The sequence below is a fragment of the Cucurbita pepo genome, chromosome 13 (assembly GCF_057944985.1).
Source record: "Cucurbita pepo subsp. pepo isolate OVF chromosome 13, ASM5794498v1, whole genome shotgun sequence".
Taxonomy (NCBI): domain Eukaryota; kingdom Viridiplantae; phylum Streptophyta; class Magnoliopsida; order Cucurbitales; family Cucurbitaceae; genus Cucurbita; species Cucurbita pepo.
The window spans coordinates 4,815,315-4,840,563 of NC_141810.1; the positions used below are offsets into that span (position 1 = coordinate 4,815,315).

At 35.2% G+C, this 25,249-nt stretch overlaps 2 protein-coding genes across 5 annotated transcripts; both read right to left on the reverse strand.

Moving 5' to 3' along the window:
- Nucleotides 1-962: 962 nt before the first annotated feature.
- Nucleotides 963-17,916, reverse strand: MAP1C (methionine aminopeptidase 1B). 2 transcript variants are annotated; one of them, XM_087116913.1, is made up of 11 exons: nucleotides 17,731-17,916; nucleotides 17,468-17,549; nucleotides 11,728-11,965; nucleotides 11,376-11,537; nucleotides 11,263-11,304; nucleotides 6,119-6,190; nucleotides 5,687-5,766; nucleotides 5,240-5,337; nucleotides 5,092-5,139; nucleotides 1,557-1,608; nucleotides 1,216-1,351 (listed from the first exon to the last, which is right to left on the reverse strand). In XM_087116913.1, the coding sequence occupies exons 1-10, from the start codon at nucleotides 17,867-17,869 to the stop codon at nucleotides 1,568-1,570; spliced, it is 1,002 nt and encodes a 333-aa protein (XP_086973039.1). In that variant the 5' UTR covers nucleotides 17,870-17,916; the 3' UTR covers nucleotides 1,216-1,351; nucleotides 1,557-1,567. The 2 variants fall into 2 exon arrangements, with proteins under 2 accessions (XP_023551053.2, XP_086973039.1); XM_023695285.2 differs by lacking the exon at nucleotides 1,557-1,608 and having other exon boundaries at nucleotides 963-1,351; nucleotides 17,731-17,915.
- A 1,281-nt stretch (nucleotides 17,917-19,197) lies between these two features.
- LOC111808208 (AP2/ERF and B3 domain-containing transcription factor RAV1-like) lies at nucleotides 19,198-20,486 on the reverse strand. Of its 3 annotated transcripts, none has more exons than XM_087129597.1 (2): nucleotides 19,594-20,486; nucleotides 19,198-19,521 (listed from the first exon to the last, which is right to left on the reverse strand). In XM_087129597.1, exons 1-2 carry the CDS (start codon nucleotides 20,398-20,400, stop codon nucleotides 19,354-19,356), a joined length of 975 nt encoding a protein of 324 aa, XP_086985723.1. In that variant the 5' UTR covers nucleotides 20,401-20,486; the 3' UTR covers nucleotides 19,198-19,353. The 3 variants fall into 3 exon arrangements, with proteins under 3 accessions (XP_086985723.1, XP_086985722.1, XP_086985721.1); XM_087129596.1 differs by having other exon boundaries at nucleotides 19,198-19,497; nucleotides 19,570-20,486; XM_087129595.1 differs by having other exon boundaries at nucleotides 19,198-19,497; nucleotides 19,546-20,486.
- Nucleotides 20,487-25,249: the final 4,763 nt, after the last annotated feature.

Below are 25,249 nucleotides of genomic sequence, written 5' to 3' on the forward strand. Positions count from 1 at the left end.
AAGTGGGACAGTATGGTGTCTACTGAATCTAAACATCATCCATAGACGACGACCCTATGTGTCAACCAACTACTGGAAAAGTGTTAGAAAAGTGTCATGCTCCCCTCTTAAGAGAGTGTTTACTGCTTAGTAGCCCTATCTAGGAAACCGTTGATCACATGGTTGGGGCACACACTACCCTATTCGACATATGCCTATCTAGATAGAATTTGTATCAAAGTGGAATGGATAGTATGACAACACAGTTCATATTTGTAATATCCAGTAAATAAAAGAAATTGAAAAAAAGAAAAAAAAAAAAAAAAAAAAAAAAACACAGGTGAAACTTCCTATTTATTTTTGCAAAAATATCTAGTCTGTAAATAAAGAAATTGAAAAAAAAAAAAAAAAAAACTACCCGAATTTTTTTTTTCATTTATTACTCTTTTAAAAAGAATAGAGTTGTTTTAAAGTTTTCAATTTTCAAAAAATCTTGATAAATCAATATATTTCTTAAATTTATATATTTTATATCATAAATTCTAAAAATTTGACACTAAACTACATGACGTGGGAGATTAAAATTCCAAAAAGCATAAACCAAAAACTTTTTTTTAGAGGGACAAAAAAGTATAATTAAACTATAAATCTTCCTTTATAAATAATATTTTTTAATATACATTGAAAATATATCTATACTAATTAGGACAGGGCATTTGCGAAACAAAGACGAAGAATATAATCTTGTCTCCGACCTCATTTATTTAATGTAGAAAAATGTTCCATACTCACTCCCTCATTCTCTATTTAATCGGAAAATCCTAACCCCATATGGGATGGATCCCCATATATAAAATAGTCATCCCTAGATATAACACTAGATATAACAGTGAATTTTCTAGTGCAATAGTATATAAAAAACTATATTATCTCTATTTATTGTTTAGCATAAAAGTATAAAATCTATGAAATAAAATAAGAGGTATCAAATGTTGAATAGGATATATAATACCGTTGTAATTAAAAAATTTCCATATAGCAGTGTATATAGTATATAGTAAGTACCATACAAGTGTCACCAAGGGGCGCGATGACTTCAAACAATATTCAACCACTTCTATCTACTCAACATTTCTACATCTGGATGCAACAAATTGAGATACATCACTGGCCAATAAAAATGGTAAACGAAGCTGCATACATTCCTTGCGTATATACATGAAATGTCAAGGGATGGTCAAAATTTCAGCTCCCCTTCTAGTTATCAAAATAGTGTGCTCAAACTGAGCAGCTGGACTACCATCAGCTGTTAAAGTGGTCCAGTTGTCTGGCCATGTTATGCAGTCAATGCCTCCCATCGTAAGAATTGGCTCTGCAGTGAACAAATTAAAACTACCAATATGAAAGTGAAATAAAATGGTCGGTTCGGAGGGTATGTATGCTCAATTAAGTGCCATAAAAGAGAGAGAACAACAAAAATTCCTCTATTTGCAAGTTTGAACTTTTACATGTACCATCTTCCTAGCTTCATAATCACAACTACTAATCAATTTCCCCACATGAATTCGCTTTCTTACCCTCACTTACTCTACCCTTCTGTGCACAGTGGTTTCTCCTTCCAATTAGTTTCTTCACACACAAGAAAGTGCATACATCTTAGAGAAGAAAATAGAGCATAAGTTTCGAGACAAAAGGGTTTCAGTGTCTTAGGAAGATTGAAAATGAAAGAGCTTGGGTTTAGACGGACCAGTTTTTGGTTCACCACAGCCAATAACTGACCATGTCACAAGCTTTAAAAGATAGATCTACGTCAAAGGTGAAATATCAAGACAAGCAGGAACTGTCTCAGAGGGAATAACAATATGTCCAGCTAAAGGAATTAATTTTGAGTACGGAGTCCCTATTCTTATGTGCGTTACAGAAATAAACATAAGGAGTAACTAATTTTAATATCATTTGGAGAGTATTTTGGAGGGTGGGTGTGATATGATAATCCTAGCCAATTGCATCTAAGAACCCTCAATAAATGTTCTGGATATGCAAACCCCAAAATCACAATTTGTTTTCGTTCCAAATGATTGCAACTCTTGAAAATTTGATCTAACAATCTTATCGAAGAATAATACTATTAGATCTAAAATATCCAAGAACTTCAAAACAATAACAAATCATCCTAAGGAAAAGTAAAGTCTAGATTACCTTGTTGATGAAATCACTCCAAAAAAATTTTTTGAGATTCAAATCATTCCGTAAGTAAGATCAACCATGTCAAGCTTAAATGATTCTAAACATGCAACCTAAACTATATAAAATTGGGGAGAAACTTAGCCCTTGCCTTAAAAAAAAAAAAAAAAAAAAAAAACTCCTTTTACTCCATTTTCCAAGTCTACTTTACAAAGATAACATATATGGTTTTATATAGCCTCAAAATAAAACCTTTAACCTTCCCTGAGACATTTCAAGAATAGTAACTTTCATACTTTTATGACTATGATTAACTACTACGTAAAAGTATCAAAAGTTTTAAAATACATTAATAAAATATCATAAGTCGTGTGGCAAAGAACATCTAGCTTCAATTTCTAAATGGCTGCGGAGATTCTCCAAAGAGCACACTAGTTTGCCACGCTGCATTACTGAGAGCATGGAACTCGTGTCCACAGGGGGTTTACTTGTTATTCCAGATTTAGCAGCTCGAGATATCCCACGATTTCACATTACCAAGTGCAGGAACTTGTTTAGATTGTAGAAAGGATACTCAGAGAGCTGGACTAGTCTTCCACATACTCTTATCCTTGTTTATCAAGCGGATGCTCTAGAATGGGCTATATGTTTCTCATGTTTTATTTGGACATACAGACCTCCAAACATACAATTTCTTCTATTTCGTTTCTAAATAATCAAAATATTTTGGATGAATCTAACCTCATGCTTGATATGAAAATCCTAGCAAGTTGAATCTAAGAATTCTCATAAGTCCAAGATATCCAAACGCTTAGTTCACTAATGCAAAAATCCCCAAATCAATTTGATTTCATTTCAAATGATGGCAAGAATTTGATCTAACTAACCTTATTGAAGAATAAGACCTTCAAATCTAAATATATCCAAGAACATCAATCACCCTAAGGGAAAGTAAAACCAGAATTATGTTATTAATCGAATATCTCAAGACAAAAACGCTTCTTTGAGATTCGAATCACTCTAAACATGCAACCTAAACTATATAGAATTGCAAATAAACTTAGCCTTGGCTAAAAGAAAGCACAAATTGATAAGCGCCTACAATGTTGGAATTTGCAAAGCTAGAGGTCCTTCTAGAATCCTTACAAAACGCTCACAGAGAAAGCTAACTTAACAGATTGATTCCAACCAAGAGCTGGTTAGAAGATGAATGACTCTTAGATCGAACTTGGAATCTATGATGGTCACTCTTAGATACCAAGACAATTCACTCCAGAATTAGCTTGATCAAAACTAATTCAATGAATGCTGGAATTTACAAAGCTAGAGGTCCTTCTAGAATCCTTGCAAAACGCTCACAGAGAAAGCTAACTTAACGGATTGATTCCAACCAAGAGCTGGTTAGAAGATGAATGACTCTTAGATCGAACTTGAAATCTATGATGGTCACTCTTAGATACCAAGACAATTCACTCTAGAATTAGCTTGATCAAAACTAATTCAATGAATTGGTTTAAACATCAAACCTAAAGCAAGGTTTGAAAAAGAATAACACCAAAAGGGTATCAAGAAAACACAAAGGTTTTTTCTGTATTCAACAAAATCCTTCAAACATGAATATTACATGCCTTTAAATAGGCCCAAAAGATAACCCTAACATAATAAAGTTCAGCCACCAACCACAAATCACTAATAAATGCTATTAAATACAAATGGAAGAAAAGAAGGCATTCATACAAACTATTAATAAATGCTATTAAATGCAAATTGAACCAACTAAGGCATTCATAAATTGTCTTAATTGGTAGTTCAACTACCAATGGCAAGTCTTCTAATCACTTTCCAATATCAGCCACTCTATTATTTTCTTGATTTGATTCTTGAATCTTCTTTGTATTGCTTCTTGTAATTGCAAGTTCGGGTACATGGAAGTGATCAGTTGTTGGATTCATATCACAAATACTCTTTTTACTATATTTTTCAAGTCTACTTTCCAAAGATAACATACCTGGGATTATATAGCCTCAAAATGAAGAACTTTGACCTTCCATGAGGCATTTAAAGAGTGGTCTCACACTCTATAACTATAATTAGTCACTAGGTAAGTATAACCTTAAAGTAAAAAAAATCTTAAAATACATTAATAAAACACCATAACTCTAAATTATCATCCATCCAAAATTTATGCTCAGTGTCAATCTTCAAAGGTACGCCCATTCATCTTCGATGATTTTATCATTCCAATAGTTTTGGAAGATGATTTGTATGGAAAACCAAGTTTTACAGATTCAACGGGTGCTACATTTTGGGAATTTATCTCGAAATAAATCATTCTGCTTTTCAGGAGGATGAATGTGTCGATGACAAAAGTTAAGACGATTTTTATCAGAAAGATGGTTTCTTTGCTAATCTTTTTTTAGTAATAACTCTTTCAATATTCAAACCAAAGAGAGGAATTTCTTCCCTTGGATTTTCTAAGGAAGACTGACCAGTCTTCCCTTTCTTCCATATTTGACCCCGTAATGACGACTTCATTTCTTTTAAAACGAAAAATAAAGGAAAAGGAAATTTCCTTCGTGCAAATGATGTCGTAAAATCTATATCAGTTTTATTCAATATTTTTCCTCTACCTTGGACCAATAATATATGCCATATTACTTGGACAAATTTTTACTAAATTTATTACAAACATCAGATGTACAATGTATTCAATTTGTTAATTTCCAGCCCAACGAAAAATTGATTTTTCTCCTTTTATCCTAAATAATTCAATGCAGTGCCTAGGAACAACAAATTTACCCTTCTATCTAACGAACAAAATAAATTTTCAATTAGATGCTAAAGGTAAGCGTTAGCAACAGATTCTAAAGTTGCATTTACACTAAAAGGCAATATTGGATTTTAGAGCAACAAGGGTCGACTACTCACCAATTGTAAAAGTTTGACCTTCGACCATATGTCCAGGTTCCTCATTGCCTGGTCATACCGAATAACAATGAGTTACAAAAAAAACAGACTATCATTTAGGTAAGATGCAAGCAAAAGGATCCCCCAAAAAGAAGAGAGGACCACTTACGGTGGTGATATATAAGTGGTTCAGAGTGAAATACAGATCCCACACCATGCCCAACAAAACGCTCCACCACCCCAAAGCCATATTTTTCAGCATGTTCACTGGTAATTGTGCATAGTAGATCATTAGGAACAGTGTAAATTGTAGAAAAATATCAATCTTTCAACGTAGCTCGGATAAAATTAACTAATGGCATATATACATCATAGTATAGAATTTTGGAACATTAGTATTTTTGTGGTCATTTTTTGAAATTCCTACTCAGTTCTTTTTCTATAAATACTCTCCCTGTGATGTGAAAATTAAAAGGTGTTTGTTATTTCTTTGTCTTGGAAATTTCCTGTTCTATACTTCATCATTTTACTAAAAGTACCCTATAAAAGAGCCTGTGTGTTTAGGATTCCTATCTCTGTTAGTACCCATAAAACAAAATGAGAATATATGAAATACCTGATTCTCTTCCCAATTTTCTTAAAACTAGCACCATCCTTGCATACAGCAATACCTCTCTCGAGACATTCCTCTGTAACCTGAAACATCAAAAGAATATAAACAAGTTAAAGAAAGAAAGGAAGAAAGGAAGAAAGAAAGAAAGAAACTAGTACACAAGATATGAACAAGTTAGTCAAAGAAAATCTTTTCTTTTTTCTTTTTTTCTTTTTCTATTTTACATGAAACAGAGATATAATCAATAAGGAACATCCTAGGAGGCGGGGTCAGGGGGCCCAAAAGCTATAAAAAAAAAAAAAAAGGCAAACGATAAGCCTAGCAAAGAAGTCGTAAAGGTCAGTAATTGACAAACTATGAACAACCTTCACTATAAAGTCATTCATTATAAAATAACTTATTCTGAAATTATTTTTTTTTTTCAAAAAAAAGTACCTTCACTAGACGCCTCATTCCGTCACTTACATCTCCACAAAAATATGTCTTCGATGTGTCTCCATGATATCCCTAACATTTGAGGGGGGAAAGTTAGCCATCTCAGGAGAGAACTAACACATACGTACTGCATGTCAACTAACAAAAAGTCAATGAATTAGGGCAGGTCTCGCATGGAATTGTGCATACAAATTTTTTAACGTAAGGAAATTCTCTGGGAACATGATACTATATGATTGGGAGATTTAACCCTAACTTGTACCGTACTTCATTTTTGAAGTCCAACATATCAGGTTGCTATCCCTAGGAGGTGAAAGCAAGTTTTGCTCTGAGTATATATATGATACTCTTTTATATTCTTTTAGACTGGAACAATTACATCAATCTAAAAGAAACTATTTTTCAAGTTGAATACAACCTTTTGTCATTAAAAAGGATACTCATAAAAAATTAAATTAAATCCATGATTCCACATTTTCCCTTCAACATTTAAAACCCCTTCTTGCATATAGGCCGTTCCTTGAAAATATTCTATGTAACTGGGACCCAAACATTTGATGAACCAATTTAACTTCAAGGATGAACAATTTTGTTTTAAGACATGTCCAAAGGTAAAAACTTATATCAGCGAAACTTGCAAGATAAAATCAAAATCAGATCCAAAAAATAAAAATCTATTAATTCCTAGAGGGGCAATTTTCTAAATTCTGTGCTGACATGTGTTGTTTTTGATCTCAGGCTCAGGATCATAATTTCATACACTTCTTCGTGACATCAACGATAAACTAAAACTGAAAAGGCTTTCCCCTACACACAACCTTATTACTAAAGCTAGAAGTAGTTACAAGAATCAAAACTTTTACCATCATTCCTTCAATGTTAATTAAACATTATTCTGAAAATCTTATTTATCAATGTGAGAAATTTCTTAATCCAAGATTTGAATCTCTTTGCTTGGTTTGGTTTGAAGGAAAACCCACTCAGGTTCATGTTTTTATTTTGTTTTGGTATTATGGCGACTAAACAGTAGAGAAGTGGCTAGAATGAGGAGAATTTTTATTTCTTTTCTGGTAATGCTTCCACCAAAGCTTCTTTCAGTGGGTTAATAGTTCTTGCAAAGCTGAAGAGCTTTTCAAGGAGTCATGTGCAAAAATAGCTGAAGTTTAGGAGTTTGAAGGAATCAATCTATTTGGTTACCTTGTGGTTGGTTTTGAAAGGTCTGTTTGTTGGCTGGTGATCTGTTTTTTGTTTTCTTTGAAAGGGTTGAAGTAGCTAGCGATTTTCAGTGTTTGGTGGAGGCCTTATTCATAGTTTCATCATTCATTCGCAAGTTGATTGCACACATTATGAGTGTTATCCTTAGGACTGGCTTTATGTTAATTTTCAGGTTGAAATGATGAGTTTAACGAGTATATTTGTCTATTTATATAGGAACAAACTGAAGTGTTTGTGGAGAAAAATGAACTAATTGGAAATGATTTGGAGCTTTAAAATTGAGAGAAGTCCTGCAGGCCGAACTCCGGAGAGGATAGCATTGAGACGCCCTCTCGAGAATGTTACAGTCAAGCTAATCTACCCGCACATGTGGTGTTGAGACACTACGAACATTGAGCTTCCGTCAATTAAAAACGTGCATGCGCATGGTTTGGAATTTTCTTCTGTAGCATTGAGATACTCCTTTGGGTGAGTATCTCAACACTACGATTTGGGCTCATGGAAATTAAGAAAAATTGGGACAGCATCAAGAGGTTGCTCCTAGCGTCTAGACAATGCGGTAAGTTGCCTATATATTTTCAACATTTTTCAGCCGATTTTGGGAGATCCTTTTTGGAGAGAAAAATCCCTAAATCAATTTCTACTCAATGTTGAGGGCTAGAAGACATTTTGAAGAGAAGATTGTGGCACATCACATCGAAAACGACAATTGACACGAGTGAGAGTTTTCTTTCTTTACCCTTTATTTTGTTGATCCAAAAGGGATGATGACGACTTCGTCTGAGGCTGGCAATGCAACACCTGGAATTTTAAGAAAATAAATAAGACTTTTTTCCAGAAAGAAAAAAAAAAAAAAAAAGAGAAGGAAGGAAAGCAGAATGGCACGCGTGTAAGTTGGAAAAGATGACCGTAGAGTCAACGGTTAGGTCATATTGAGGAATTTTGAAGAAATTTGGAATATCCTCAAAGACTCGAAACAAGCTCAGGAAGTCTACAATCAAGTAAGTAACCATATGGAGCAAGTTTCTAAGAAATACTTGTAGGAGTCAATTAGGATCGAGGGCAATGATCGAGTATTATGCTTAGGAGTCTAGTTTGACCCAGTCTCATGATAATTGTGCTTAGATAATGTAAAGAGTTTACCACTTAGCTTCCACACGCATGATTGTGAATTTTGATAGATCATTAGGCTTTTATGCTTTCTAGTATTCTGAGGTTGGATTATTATCACTTAATGAGCATGACGAGCATGTTGTATGCCTTTATACATTTATTATGCATGATTTAGAGTTTGGATATCCTGTTATTGCCCGGCTATGAGTTGGACTATCGCTATCTGCCATAGAGTACTAGTCATAGTTTCCATAGACTATGAGTTGGACTATCGCTATGTGTCATAGAGTACTAGTTACGGTTTCTATAGACTATGAGTTGGACTATCGCTATGTGCCATAGAGTACTAGTTATAGTTTCCATAGACTATGAGTTAATGTCTTGCGTATTTTAGTCCTAGTACCTAGTCATGAGTTCCATAGCCTCCTTGAGTTGACCAGTTACTTGTAGGGATGGATAGGGGGTTGCATCCCTATTCGTGAACTAACCAACAGAGGTTAGAGTCTACTTGTTACACATGGCTTAGTTGTTACCCATAGAGGATTTCAAGAGTCATAAAGGGTATACTACTGAAGTACTATCGGTGGTGCCTAGTGGGGAGAGCCATGGTCTTTTTACTGTTCCAGCCTGAGTGGCGTAGTGACAGTTAGTTTCACTGTTCTTACCTGAAAAGACGAAGTAATAAGTAGGTACTATACCTAAGACAAGTAGTTTTACTATTCTAACCCAAGAAGGGTACATGAGTAGGTAGTTTACTGTTCCAACTTAGAAAGGCATAGTGATATGTAGTTTACCGATCTTAGGAACAGGTAGATATTGTTCGACACCACTAAGGAGAATCCACCACTAAGATGTTGTCCGACACCACCAGCCTTATGAGTATTACCCCTGGTCTTTCTATAGGCCACAGCGACTCGATGTGCACTTTACACAAGACAAACGAAGCACCAAGATATACGTGAAACCTAGAGCCAAGAGAGAAAACAAAAAATCCCTAGGTTGTAAACTGAGAGGGATTGAGTACTCCTTAAAGGAGGTATGCAGAGGGTTAGTTACAGTGACCTACAAACTCTAAATCATGCAATATAGATGTATAAAGGCATACAACATGCTCATCATTAAGTGATAATAATCCAACCTCAGGATAATAGAAAGCATAGAAGGCTAATGATCTACCAAAATTCACAATCATGCGTGTGGAAGCTATATAACTGTAAATAGAACTAAGTGGTAAACTCTTCACTTTATCTAAGCACAATTATCACGAGACTATGTCAAACTAGACTCCTAAGCATAATATTCAATCATTGCCCTCGATCCTAATTGACTCCTACAAGTATTTCTTAGAAACTTGCTCCATATGGTTACTTACTTGATTGTAGACTTCCTGGGCTTGTTTCGAGTTTTTGAGGATATTTCAAATTTCTTCAAATTTCCTCAATATGCCCTAACCATTGACTGTACGGTCATCTTTTCCAACTTGCGCGCTTGCCATCCCGCTTTCCTTCTTTCTCTCTCTTTTTTTTTTTTGGAAAAAAGTTTTTTATTTATTTTCGGGTTGTTACAAGCAATGACATGCGAGACGAGCGGATTCAACCTCGTCTACGATGAATTACTAAGGATTAAAGTTCTTCACTTTGATAGCAAAGGCAATGGGATGTGCATGTACTTGAGAGGAAGAGTGATTGAGATGACAATTCAACCGTGTAGAGAAAGAGGGATAGTGAGACACGTTATTCTGGCGAAGGCTTGTCTTTGGAAGGAAGGTAAGTCCAACGACGATGGCAGCTAGGGTTTGGGAACAAACCTAGGGTTCGAAGAAACTCAAGGCTCTGATACCATGAAGATGTATGACGTAAAGGTATTTCTTATGCATTGAGTGATGAGGAAATCTTTACATTTATAAAAGAGATTTTCAATCAAAGACTAGAATTAAGTAGTCAATCTAAACTTATTTGGAATAAAATATACACCAAATATACAAGGAAACTTTCTTAGCAATTCCTAATTCATAGAATATACAAAGGAACAATCTTAGCAATTCCTAATCCACAGCTGAATCAATTAAGCTTGATTTTTTACGATAGTTATGAACTTACAACTTCTTGGCTTATTGGCTTATGGTGTTTTTATTTTGTTCAGGCCATCGGTGTTTAATTAACTAAAACGATAGTTCAATTAATGAAATTAACTCCCTATGTTTTCTCCTCTTGAAGTTTTCCATTATTTATTAGTTATTTAGTTCCTTCATTCTCACCAATTCTATATGTCATCAATCATGTGGAGTTTGGACTCTAAATCACTGTACTAAAACTTGACACTGTTAAAAATATCACACAAGTTCTCTATGCCTTTCAAATGAAGATATTGGAGAAGTTCTTGGTTCTTAAATATTTATGGCTAATCTCTATAACATTGTTTTTTTTTTTCCTTTTTCTTTTTCATCCTTTTTCTTTTTCACTCCCTAAGAGCTCGTATCCCTTGAACATTTATTCATTTTAATTTTATGAATGAGAAATTGTTTCTTGCTAAAAGAAAAAAAAACAACCGAAGTGACATTTTCATCATTACAATTTTTACTCTCCTTTATTTTTCCTCATTTATGAATTGGGAGTAACCATAGCTTCCAGAATATAGGTTTGCAGAATGTACGGAGTAAACTAAATCAAACATTTAAGTAGATTCCAGAACAAAGAGGTGCTAAAACTTAAAAAGAGCACTGCCGCTATTGCGACAATGTTATATGTACGACAATAAGCAGGAAAGATATATGGAGATGGACGGAAATCTAGAATGAGAAACAATTAAGAACATACATTTAGGTAGACTGTCACATCAATGTTTATTATATCACCATTCTGCACAAAAGAGTAATTGTTAGTAAAAACATGAAGTTTTTGTAACTATTTGATAAACAAAAAAATGGAACCTGTAATTGACGAGAGTCTGGTATTCCGTGACACATGCACTCATTAACTGATGTGCAAACACTCTTTGGAAATCCCCCGTAGCCAAGAGGTGATGGATAAGCGCCAGCATCAATAATCATCTGATGCACTGCTTTGTCAATTTCATTTGTTGTTACTGACGGCTGAAACAAAAATATTGTGCCAAGAGAACTCAAAATGTCATTTAACATTTAACATCCACATCATCCTAATATGATGTCAAAAAAAAAAATTAAATCAGAAACAATTGAACACTATGAACAACCAGGGTTCCCATACCAATGTACTAGATGATAAAGCAACTGATATTGAATGTAGAAGCCAAAAACATACCCTAACTAGAGTTCCAGCATAGTCTAACACACGAGCGGCAAGCTGACATGCAGCCCTCATTTGAGCAATTCCTTCAGAATCATGCATTTGATACTCACTTGAAATTTCTGGCAGTATAGAAGAACCAACATAAGGAGGTTTTTGAATGTGTTCAGGCACAGGGAGACGTGGAGATACTTTCCCACGCCTCAATGGTGGTATCCTTCTAACTTTTCTCACAGTTTCAAGCTTTTGCTCTCTACATCATAAAATAAATAAACTATATAGGTAGCTACAATGAAATAATATGAAAATTACAATAAAAGCAATGAGCTTCAAGAAATGACATCGTCATCGCAATTTTTATTCATAATAAAAGGACCTGGGTAGCCACATAATGCACCTATAATTGAACTGTGATTAGGCATACTAAGACTGCTTCTTTAAATAAAATCAACAAATTTAAGAAAAATAGGACAAGAAAGTATGAATACACTATTTTTAGTAAGAAGTGGTATCAGACACATTCAACAGTCAACACAAAGGCGTATGTGAACATGCAAGAAACAACTTAACTGAACTATCGGCAATTCATTGCAGGATTCTCAAAACACATAGGTCCCTTAACTGAACTACCGAAGGAAGACAACAAGTGAAATTGAAAGTTTTAAGCGTCCTTTGATAACTTGAAGAAAGCCATGATGGAAGGGCTAGTGCTAGGAATCACCAATGTACTGTGACCCTTCGAGGTCGAGACAGATGCCTCAAATCTTGCTCTAGGGGTGTCTTACTGCAAGACAGACACCCCATCGCATACGAGAGCAGAAAACTAAATGAGGCAGAGAGGAAATATGCCATCTCTGAGAAAGAGATGTTAGCAGTGGTTCACTGTTTACAAGTCTAGAAACAGTACCTCCTTGGGGGCAAGTTCCTTGTCAAGACAGACAATAGTCCCATATGTCATTTGTTCAACCAACCTAAGTTGTCTTCTTAATAAGCTCTTGGCAAGATCGTGTGGCAGAATTTGACTTCTAGTTCGAGCATAAATCTAGGTGAGCAAACTAGGCCTGCCCTAAGCCGAAAGTATGAACATGCAGCCCTCTGCATGTTGACTCACTTACAAGCCAGTAAGTTATGCGGGACAATGCAAGATGACATCAAGGAACATTTACTCAAGGACACAGCCACTCCAGCCATGATGCCATTATCTAGAGAGGGAAAACCCCGTCAGTTTTAGGTTGAGAATGACATACTCTAAACCAAAGGCAACGGACTATATGTCCCAAGTTAAGGAAACTTAAGAAGACTTCTACAGAAAAAATGTCATGACACCCCATGGGCAGTGGGTCGCAGCGAACCTACACCCTACTTAAACAGGAGTATTACTGGCTTAATCTTCGAGATGAAGTTATGCAATTCACAAAAACATATCTTATTTGCCAACAAGATAAAGTCGAAAGAACCAAGATTGCAGAACTGTTGGAGCCCCTTCCAGTCGCATCACGACCGTGGGAAAGTGCTCTCGACTTCATCACTCACTTCCCCAAAGTTGGGGAATTTGAGTCAATCCTCGTGATTGTTGACAAATTTTCGAAGTACATCACACTCACTGTGACCCCCGGTCATGTCCCCCTGAGATGATAGCCCAACTGTTTTTCAAAAATGTTGTCAAGCTATGAGGTGCGCCGACGAGCATCATCAGCGATCGAGATGGACGATTCACTAGAACCTTCTAGACAAAATTATTTAAGTTGTTGGATCAAATTTAAATATTTCTTCAAGCTATCACCCCAAATAGATGGACATACCGAAAAGTTCAACTGTATTCTTGAAGAATTTTTGCGTCACTTAATCAAGAAACAGAGGACTTCATTTAGTGACTCTGCGATCGCCCTCTGAACGATGCACAATAAAAAAAAGGGCCCAAATGTTTGATATTGTGCAGTTTGGCTTCAACTGCCAACAAAGTTTCTCGACTCAAAAGACCCCCTTTGAGGTAGTGTGGGGAGACAAGTCATTCATGCCTCATGTCATTGACCACCCATATGCTGGAAAGAGCATGCAAGCCTATAATTTCACCAAAGAGTGGAAACAAACTTTTGATTAAGAAAGAGCATCTTGATAGAGGAAGAAACGGGCATAATCAAAACGCATGCCACTAGAATTTTAAGCTAGTGACCAAGTTCTGATCAAGATGACGTTAATCTTCGAGAATTAAACAAGGGTATTACTGGCTTAATCTTCGAGATGATATTATGCCATTCACGAAAACATATCTTATTTGCCAACGAGATAAAGTCGAAAAACCAAGATTGCAGGACTGTTGGAGCCTCTTCCAGTCCCATCACAACTGTGGGAAAGTGCTCTTGACTTGATCACTCGCTTACCCAAAGTTGGGGAACTTGAGTCAATCCTCATGATTGTTGACAAATTTTTGAAGTACGTTACACTCACTGCGACCCCCAGGTCCTGTCCCGCTGAGATGATAGCTCAACTATTTTTCAAAAATGTTGTCAACCTATGAGGTGTGCCGACGAGAATCATCAACGATCAAGATGGACGATTCACTAGAACCTTCTAGACAAAATTGTTTAAGTTGTTGGATCAAATTTAAATATTTCTTTAAGCTATCACCCCATATAGATGGACATACCGAAAAGTTCAACAATATTCTTGAAGAATTTTTGTGTCACTTCATCGAGAAAAATTGGGCCCAAATGTTTGATATTGTGCAGTTCAACTTCAATTGCCAACAAAGTTTCTCGACCGGAAAGACGCCCTTTGAGGTAGTGTGCATGAGACAGTCATGTCTCATGTCATTGACCACCCATATGTTGGAAAGAGCATGCCAGCCTATAACATCACCAAACAGTGGAAACAAACTTCTGAAGTAACATGCGCTTACTTAGAAAGAGAATCTTAACCGATGAAGAAACGGGCATAATCGAAACGCCTGCCGCTAGAATTCTAAGCTAGTGATCAAGTTCAGATCAAGCTGCGACCAATACAATTTTGACTCCGGTACAACAGGGATCAACGACTTGAACGAAAAATATGAGGGTCTAGTCAAAGTCATTGAGAAGGTTAGCAGCTTCAATTACCTTCATGGATGAAAATTCATCGTACTATCCGTGTGAGTAATTCGAAACCATATCATTCTGATGAGGAAGACCACAAGCACAATAAAACGACATGACCTTCAATCACAATGAAGAATCCTATTGAGAAGGAAGTAGACGGGATGTTGGCCGAGCGAATGCGTCGAGTCAACAACCCGCAACAAAATGTATAAGAATTCTTGGTAAAGTAGAAGGAACTCCATGATGCTAAGATCAATAGGGAATGTGTTGAAGACCTGAAATCTGCCACAAGTCACATTGTTGAGTTCAATAGAAGACGGTTGACAGGGACGTCAACCAATTAAGTGGGGGAAAATGTCATGGTCATGCTTGTCCAAGGCGTGTTTCCCATGGCCACATGTCCACTTCTTGCAAAAGTCATGTCTACTCTTGTGAAAGCTAATATGTCTCAAAATGTACTATAGGGAGATGCGAGTAGTCGTCAATTCTTCTTACCCGAGTTATATGTTATCAATGTCGTTGTTTTCCCTTATTTGCTTGCTAACCTAAACACAGCTTTCTAAAATTTCTTTCAAAACGTTTTCCGAAATCTCTTTACCCATGTTTTTTCATAGCAGGGCTAAACGCTTGAGTATACTTCGCCTGTGCGAACGGTGAACCAAATTTGAGTTGGTTGACTTACTCATTGATGGGAGTGAGTGTCGCACAATCACTTTAGGGTCCATAGAAAGTGCGATCGTGAAACTTATTGAGTATTTTTATACTCATTCCTACTCTTCTTTGTTTACAGACGGATCATAAACAACTGTTCAACCGTGCGAGCATGCGGAGTTTAAATGTCTTGCATAAAAACTTTAACATCATCATAGGCTAAGAAGCATAAAAACTTTAGTTTGACTAGTATCTAGTGTGATCGTGTCTGACAAGTGTTAGACACTTTAACACTCCCACACTTTTTGCACATGTATCGAACACTTGTTAGCACAATCAATGTATAAGACACTAGTTGTACAAAATCACTATAAGTTCAACATTTGTCAAACATGTATTGAACATTTGTTAAATATACTAAACAAACACATAATAGACAAAAATAATAAATTTTGAACGCAAAACAGATCAAACTCACTTTAAAGCATATAAATGCATAAATAAATTTATTAACTATGAATTTTTTTTTCAAGGTATAAAATGATAAATATTTTAAAACATACATATTTTAATCAATATGCATTTCTCGTGTTTGTGACCTAGATTTTTTTTTTTTTTTAAGAAATCTATCTTCATGTCTATGTCGTGTCATGAGTATGTCGTATCCGAACTTTCTCAAATCAATCTTGAAGACTTCCATCCTTCGTTTCCCTCTAATAGTTCTCAAAACTTTCATTAGCAATCAACATTTGATCTATGATTTTCCTACCAACAATAAAGCTCATTGAGAATTGAAAATGGTACTAGGAAGAATAGCCTACCTCTAATGAAAGGTCGTTGAGAATCGAAAATCGTAATAGGAAGAACTTTCCTAAGCAGTTTTACCAATGATCTGTCAGACTCGTAATTAGGTTGACTGGCCTAAAATCCTTCACCTGGTTTTCGTCGTCTTTCTTGGGGATCAAGCACACATATCTCTCATTCATAGTAGCAACTATGACCCCCCCTCCCCCCCTGTAAAACTCGCTAAAGACTTTCCATAAATTCTCCTCTATGCACTCCAACTTTTCTAAAAGATGGTCATCATGAAACCTTAGGCCCCGGGGATTTGTTACTCTAAAAAAACCCAAAGACCACCTACCAGATTTCCACCATGGCGTAAACAAGGCTTCCAACTCTTCCCTCTCTCTATCAAAGATGGGACTCTAATCCAACCCATCCCAAAAAAGACCTAGGGGCCAAAAGGGGCATAGAGATTTGAAAAGAAAGAGATGACCTCCTCCTCAATCTCCCTATCTTCCCCTTCAAGATATCCCCATTGTCTAGAAAGTCAATCAGGTTCTTGTTTCTCCTCCCTCTAGCAAAACAACATGATCTCTAACCATTTAAACTAAAATTAATTCTTAAAAAATATCTTATGGTCTATTAGTGGTTGTTGGTGCATCAGAAGTGACTCGACAATAGGTCGACACCTCAAGAATCTTTTGTAGGAAACAATACTTGTACTGGCAGTATGGGTTATCTCAATTAACTCATAAGTGACTTTTCTCTATATGATGTTTGCCTTTCTTGTTTCTCATGGCCGAATACAAGGGGGGCAAGCAGTTCTCTATTCTATTGCTCAATTCCTTGGGGCAAATGATAGGTCAACTTAATACTCCTGTACTGCTTCTAACAATGAGAGGAGCATCTCATATGATTCTACGAATCTCCTCGCGAGACGTACTGGGAACCTATTCCGTTTAAGTTTCAGAACTTTTGGGGTTTCACATAACAACTTCCCAAGAATTCTAATCGAGAGTTGGTATTCTATTTTCCTTTATCAAAGATTCGCAATTCGTAGATTCATCGATATAATAAAATGTATAACTTAGAAAAGAGTATTAGTATAAAGAAACACCATCAACAACTTGCGTATTGAAGCAGGGCATTCGACCGGAATCAATAAGAAAAGAGCGTACAAGATCAAAAAATAATTAAACAGTCTCATACGTGCTTAAAGAGCCATAAAGCCCGTCAGTCTGGTGTACCTCAAATTTTTCAAGGCTTCCTCCAGACCCGACGTCCTCTTCGATACAACGACAAGATTGTCATGAAACTGCTTTTGTTTCCCTGCAAGGAACGAGAAAACAAGATGAACATGAGTGAGGTGAAAGAAGAGCAGACCGAGGCATTAACATGTAAAATGAACTTAAATAGTTCCTATGCGCTCAATTCGTGAGTGAAATGAATGAGAAGTCATAAAGCTTCCGTATATTCCATGGAAGCAAACAAGGTAGAAGGACAAACATACGAGAGCGAAAAGAGGGAAGAAAATTAAGTGGCACGCCCATGAAGGACGACGACTTCGACGAAGGTGAGAAATCATCACCATGAAAGACTGAAGAGAGCTTCAATGATGAAACTCGAACGAGTGAAGCGCTAATTGCCATTCTCCACTAGAAATTTCAACTAACGAACAATAGCAGGAGGAACGGAGGATAACGTTTTGGAGGTACTTACATGGGCGGGCAAATTTACATGGGCCCTGTTCAAGAAGGCGTCTGCTTTATAGGGTACGGCCCATGAGGCCCATTTAGGATCCAAATTTATTTATTATTATTTTCATTCCATGGTGACTCGCTAGTTTAGGCCCAAACGTATCCAGCTCTTCATTTTTTTATTACCATGGTGAGTATCTTGATCATACAATTTTCTTAAAATCAATTACTACACTAGGAATTATGTTTACAATTGTTAGACGAACACGACTCTGTACAATAATATGATATTGTCCACTTTGAGCATAAACTTTCATGGCTTTGCTTTGGGCTCCCCCAAAAAGTCTCATGCCAAATGGAGAGTGTATTCTTTGTTTAAACCCATGATCATTCCCTCCCACTGTGGTCGCCACGAGGCCTTTTGGAGAAACCCAAAGCAAAGCCATGAGAGCTTATGCTCAAAGTGGACAATACCATACTATTGTGGAGAGTCATGTTCGTCTAACATGATATTAGAGCCATGCCCTAAACTTAGTCGTGCCAATAGATTGGTAAATCCTCAAATGTCGAACAAAGGACTCCAAAAGAAAAATGAGCCAAGCCTCCTCGAAGGCAATAAAAAATGACTAAGACTCCAAAGGAGTCGAGCCTCGATTAAGGGAGGCGTGCTTTGTTTGAGGGGAGGTGTTGGATGATGAAAGTCCCACATAAGCTAGTTTAGGGAATGACCATGGGTTTATAAACAAAGAATACACTCTCCATTGGCACAAGGTCTTTTAGAGAAGCCCAAAGCAAAGTCATAATAGCTTATGCTCAAAGTGGACAATATCGTATCATTATGGAGAGTCGTGTTCGTCTAACAAAAATGTGCCTTTCTAAACAAAGTATTTAAAATAAATTAATTGAATGTTTTTTTATTGGTTGTTTCTTATATTTTAAGAATTTGTTATGGTAGATTACTATACATGCTTTTGATTTTTTGAAACAGGAGTATAATGGGATGATAAAGAATCAGTTTTCATTTTAGAAAATTGATAGTTGTTATATTATTTTTATTACAACCATGAGTATTTGATGTTTAAAATAAAGGTATAATGTGTTTGAACGTGAACCAATTAAATCATACGCACGGAACACATAATGTACATTAGGATGGGAAGAAATTTGAATTGACGTAAATATGTAAGCATTAGGATAAAGTTTAGAATGTAGGGGTACCATTAATTCACAAAGATTGGTTAAAATTAGAAGTAATTAATTGACAAGAGAAAAAAAGGAAATAAAAAGGTCAAAAAAGGATGGGTTTCATTTACGTAAATCTCTTTTCATCTTCTTTTTTCTTTTTTGCTTTTATCCGTTTTTTGGGGTTAATACGTCACATTGCCCAACTTGGCACACCAAAAATAAAAATAAAAATAAAAATAAAAATAAAAATGTTACAAAGCTTTGATTATTCTCTGCTTCTTGGAAGGTTGCAATTCCAATAATACCCCTTGGTTCTTTGGCTCCCCGCCGCAACGACCCACCGGCAGCGGCACTTCCAGAATATTGACTCCAAAAAGCTTGACCACATGAACCGCCTTCACCCCCCCTTCACTTATCGCCTTCACCCCCCCTTTACTTATCGCCTTCACCCCCCCTTCACTTATCGCCTTCACCCCCCCTTCACTTATCGCCTTTCCATCAATGTAAAGCTGCTTATCCGCCCCGGTGGAGCGGAGGAACCGAACCACATCCCCGGCTCGGAGACTCTTCTCTTTCACGAACCGGCTCCACCCTCTAGTCAACACATAGCTCTGGCTACTATTCCAATACGAGTACCGGAACCGCCAAACTTTCCCTCCCATATCCTCCAAGTTCAGAAGCATTCCTTTCCCTGAACCCACCCCCTCCCCCATCGGGAAATTCTTCTCCGCGTGCTGCTTCGGTATCACCAGCCGGTTCAACTTCCCCACGTCACTCGGCGTCACCGTTTTCTCAAACAACACTTCCCTCTTCGAATCAACCCCCGAATGGTGGACAGTCGTATTAGCCGCCGCTATGGCCCCACGCTGCCGCTTCCTCTGCTCCAGCTCCTCATTGTACGTGTGTTTCCGGAGCATGTCCACGATCTCCATCTTGGAGTGGGACTTCAGAAACTCGCCCTCCATACCATCATTATCATCGTCGTCCTCCAGGGATTTGAAGTTGGTGACGGCGTCGCGCCCACGGAAGCGGAGGGCAGCGATGTCGTAGGCGTTGGCAGCGTGGTGTTCTTGGTTGAATGTCCCCAGCCAGACTCTTTGATGCTTCTCGTAAATCTGGGCCCCCCATCGGCCATTGGGCTGAGGGACCACTCCTTTGAAACGGGAAGATGGAAGCTTCCGAGACTCCGCCTCATGGGGCATCCCAGGCGCCGGGGATGAGTGGAAGAGTAATGGAGTGACGGGAGAAATGGAGGTGGAGTCGCTGCCGCTGCTTTCGTCTATAGAACTCGCATCCATTTTGTTTGGAGAGAGAGAGAGAGAGAGAGAGAGGAAAAAAAAAAGTAATCAATGGGAAGTGAGGGACTGATGGGGGGAGGAATATATACATACATATTGCAACCAAGACCTTTTTTTTTTTTTTTTTTTTTTTTTTAAATTTAATTTAAATTTAGTAATGAAATGGAGGAAGGAGGGGGGAAGGGATGGAATCCAATTATTATGGGTGTGGGAGATATGGGTATGTGGGTGAAGTTAGAGATAGGCATATATAATATATTAATTCAAGATTTTTTTTTTTTTTTTTTTTTTTTTTTTTTTGGTTAGGTTAAATCAAAAATGAAGTTGAAAGTTGTAAGATTAGAGAGGAATAGATATTAGATACAGGTTCATCCCCCCGGCTATCGCCTATCAAATCTGCTGCCACTCCTGTTGTTGTACCGCTCATCCCATGCCCCCCGCGCGCGCGCTCTCTCTCTCCCCCATTACAGGGAAGAGAAGACAGCCCCACAAGCCCCGCTCCACTCCCACCACGTGTAAAGATAATGAGATATGGGCGGTGTTGTGGGCCTGCTTCTTCACAACACATTCAATCCATCTCCCATTCACATTATTTTCGTAATATCCTAATTTCATTTACAAATTAATACAAACCCATAACTCTCATCACACCCTTGGATTGGAAAAAGTCGGAATAATGGAGGGTGGAGATTGGGGGAGTAGAGTATGGTAGGGTAGGGACTAGGGAGTGTGTGAGCCACCCCACTCCAACATCGCATACATAAAAATTGTACGGAATAAATGGGGATAAAATAGTCATTTCGGTCGGGCCCAGTGGAATCCAGAAAATGCATTTAATATTATTGTAATATAAATATTTACCAACCTATTCCTCCTATTTAACTATGAATTTCTTTCAAATAAGTATGCCTTTTATTGGGTAACTTTTTAATCTATTTCAGCAAAATTAATGAATATTATCCACTCCCATCTTACTTTTTTTTTCCCAATCTTAAATCAAAACTTTCAAATCTCATCCAAATATATTAACATTTGCAAATAAAAGACAAATATTACACGTCGGAGTAACGTTGAAATAATTAAACCTTAGTTGTGAGTGGATAATTATTAATTTAAATTAATTAAAAATTAAAAATATTTGTGAGTTGGATTAGATTAGGTTTGGACATTTTTTACCTCCAATTGTTTGGATGGTAACCTTTTTGAACTATAAATTTTTTGGATTGTTTTATTCACATTGTTATTTTTAATAAATGTAAAATATTAATCGGTAAACCATATATTTATTTATTTTCAATCATTTCATTAAGATTTACCATTCCATTTAAATATATATTTTAAAAAATTACCTTTAACCAAATTTAACATAAATAAATATATTTTTAAGATTAACAATAAATTATATTTTAAAAAATTACCTTTAACCAAATTTATCATAAATTAATATATTTTTAAGATTAACAATAAATTTGGATTGTTTTCTTTAATTTAATGAAAAAGTTATGAAATCTGGTTTCATTTGAAGTTAACTCAAGTTCATAACTCAAACGAACTGAAAAATTCATCAAATTTTTTGAAATAGAAATTATGATTAAAATTTGAAAAATGAAGGAATATTATGATTAATAGGCAATAAAAAAGGCATGTTCATGAAACCCATAATCCAAAATCATTTTGTTTAGTATTTTGAGGAGTCATCCAATTTTGTCGCATTGGCTCTCTAATATCATTTTTTTCTTGTTAACGCAATATTCCATATATCCATTTATTATGCCTCATCTCCTTGGATGCCCCACATATGTATTAATCAAATCCCTTTCACTATGTCTATTTTTAGCTAGTGGTCCAAACATAAATTTTCAATAATAGGTTTTCAGTTTTTAAGATATGTTTCAAAGAAGATGAACATAAAAATGATGCAATTCTTATTTGTTGTAAAAAGCACGGCATTAATTATTAATTTTTTTTTTTTTTTCATTTTATGATAAGAATAATTATTTTATTTTACGTACTCACTTGTGATCAAATGATTTCAAAATTTAGAAAAGAAATAACACGCCAATGACCAAATTACTTCGATTTTGAGTATTGAATGAATGATGTGAGAAACAAACTAAAATTAAGCCTAAAATTTTAATTTATCTTATTGATATTATGAAAATTGAGATAATCACAAGAATAGAGAAGATAGAAAAGATGAGAACGTGAACGACATGTTGGCACTTTTGGGCAAGTGCAGTTGGATTTGACATTCTATATGAATCATATTAATCCGACACATCATCTTTTGTCGTTCCCCTCCTGCTCTCCTTCACCAACCATTGCCACCTCATCCCCACATTTATTTTCCTCTTAATTTTTTTTTTCTTTATTTTCCCATCTTTTATGTGTATTTAAAATTTAAGTAATAGCTGTAAATTACATTCTTATAGGTTGCCAATTATACTTGAAATGGAATGAGCATAGAATAATTTTTTGACTGCTAGTGAGAACCTACTCTATACATCAATTTTCCTTGAAAAATAATGGTAGTATTTAAACATATTTTTAAAAAAACACAAAATATATTATTTAATTTATTCAATTTCATAAAAAGAATTTAAAAGAAAAAAAAATAGAAACAAGGAACATACAAGAGAGACGCAATGTGCAAAAAAAAATTACAAAATTATGAAATTCATTTTCCACTATTTGAAACATAGAAATAGAAAAGAATTATGGAATCATATTCTACAAATAAATCAAAAAGGGGAAATTTGATTTATTATTATTATTCTCTTGAGATAATCGAGAATAAAAAGAAGAAGAAAAGAATTATTGTTTTGACGAGAAAGATTAAACTAACGAGATCTATCTCATAATCCATATTCTTAAGTATGTATATTGAAAGTGAAATGTTATCAAAAAAAAAAAAGTATCTAAATATTCCAATAAAATTTTGTACTATCAAAACTTTATTTGAAGATGTTTTAAAAGTAAGGATCAAAATTGATAGGATGGGGCGATTTGCTCTCTTTTATAGATATGATCCGTCAAACGCTATTATTGTAGGATAAGAATGAAAAAAATTCAAGTTAAATTTTATCTTTTAAAGAGATTACTCATATATTTATTAATTTTTTTATAAAAAAAATGGTAGTATATTAACTTTTTAATAAATATTTCTTATTTATTTCTTTCATTTTTATATAAAAAATCTAAAATTAGTAATAAAAAATAATATATTCTTATATTTTGGGGGCCAAATACCATTCTATATTCCTATCTAATAATAATAATAATAATAATAATAATAATAAAAGAAATATGTACTTTATTTTTCCCCTCTTCTTCCACATAATTTTTCTTTTAAAAAAAAAACTATAATTTACTATATAAACCCAAATCCAGAAATATTGATTACGAGAGAAAGAAAGAACATGTGCCACGTCAGCAGCTCATTGTTTTCCTCACTGTCTTCCACTTCTCATGGTTTCTTCAACCCGTTCACACGCTGGCACGGAGTTTAAATAATTGCAACAATAATAAATAAATAATTGATCAAATATTAAAAAAAGAAAAAAAAGAAAAAAAAAGAAAAAACTCGGTTAGCAATTAAAATTAAGAAACTAAGAAAGGATTGAAATTATGAGGTTAGGAATCTTTGACTGCTGCTTGGTCTTGTGCATACGTGGACATTGAACACATTTTTCGGGTCAAAGTCGCACGTGATCAAATTGCATTTAGCACCTCCCACCAATTAATATATTTTTCAATCTTAATTTGGTTCGAATTATTCCACTAATTTTTTACTTAATTAAAATTTAAACCCTCCCTTCAATGGACCCACATATTTTTCTATTTTTTCAAGGATTTAAATAAAACAAAATAAATATCCCAACTTGTGACCTATTTTCCACAAAGAAAAATCTGATGCTTTGAACGGATTCATTTTTGGTCAAAGTCAATGCTAAGCAGACCAAAAAAGAAAAAAGCCAAAAAATAAAAATAAAAATAAAAAGAGTTTCGTGTATATATATATTTTTAAAAAATAGATAAAGCCTATTTGATTTTAATCATGATAGACCCGAATTTTATTATTCTATCCAAATTCTTTACGTAAATATCATAGTACACTAATTAATGTTAATAATAATAATATTCAATATTATTTTTTCATCATTCAACTTTTTTTTTTAATATTATATTTGAAATAAAAAAATTTGCAAGTGTTTATTGTAATTTTTATATTATATTTAGCAGAAATAGTACGCCACTTTTTAAAATGTTAATATTATAGAGTATAAATTCAGGAAAATTCGAATAAATTTGTTTTTAAGTGCAATATCAAATTTGAAAGTAAAAAAACAAAACATAATATTTTAAATTACGAAAACAAAAAAGAATAAATATTACAAAATGGAGGGGCGAAAACAAAATTGAAATCTAAAAACCAAAATAAATGAAGCGTAAAAGCAACGTGAAGGGAAATTTGGGTTAGTGAGCAAAAAGTGAAAAATAAAAAGGGTTTTAAGGAATCAATTCCATAACTCGTAGCTGCATTCGTTGACTAAGATTGTTGACTACCAATAGCTGTGAAGCGGGGCCCGCCTTCCACTGCATCTCACGACAAAGATGACGTAATTCTACAATGTCTACAAATGATTAGCATGTGAACGGCTACATTTGATTTGTCTCTCTCCAAATAAATAAAAATAAATAAATAAATAAATAAAAAGGGCAACAAGTTGGCAACATGAGCACAGAAAAATCAAATAAAAGAGTTGGGGAGTTGGCGTTGCATAGGGTTTAGCACCACTTGCACATATCTTATCGGACAACTTGAGATCACATTTTCATTTGAATTCTT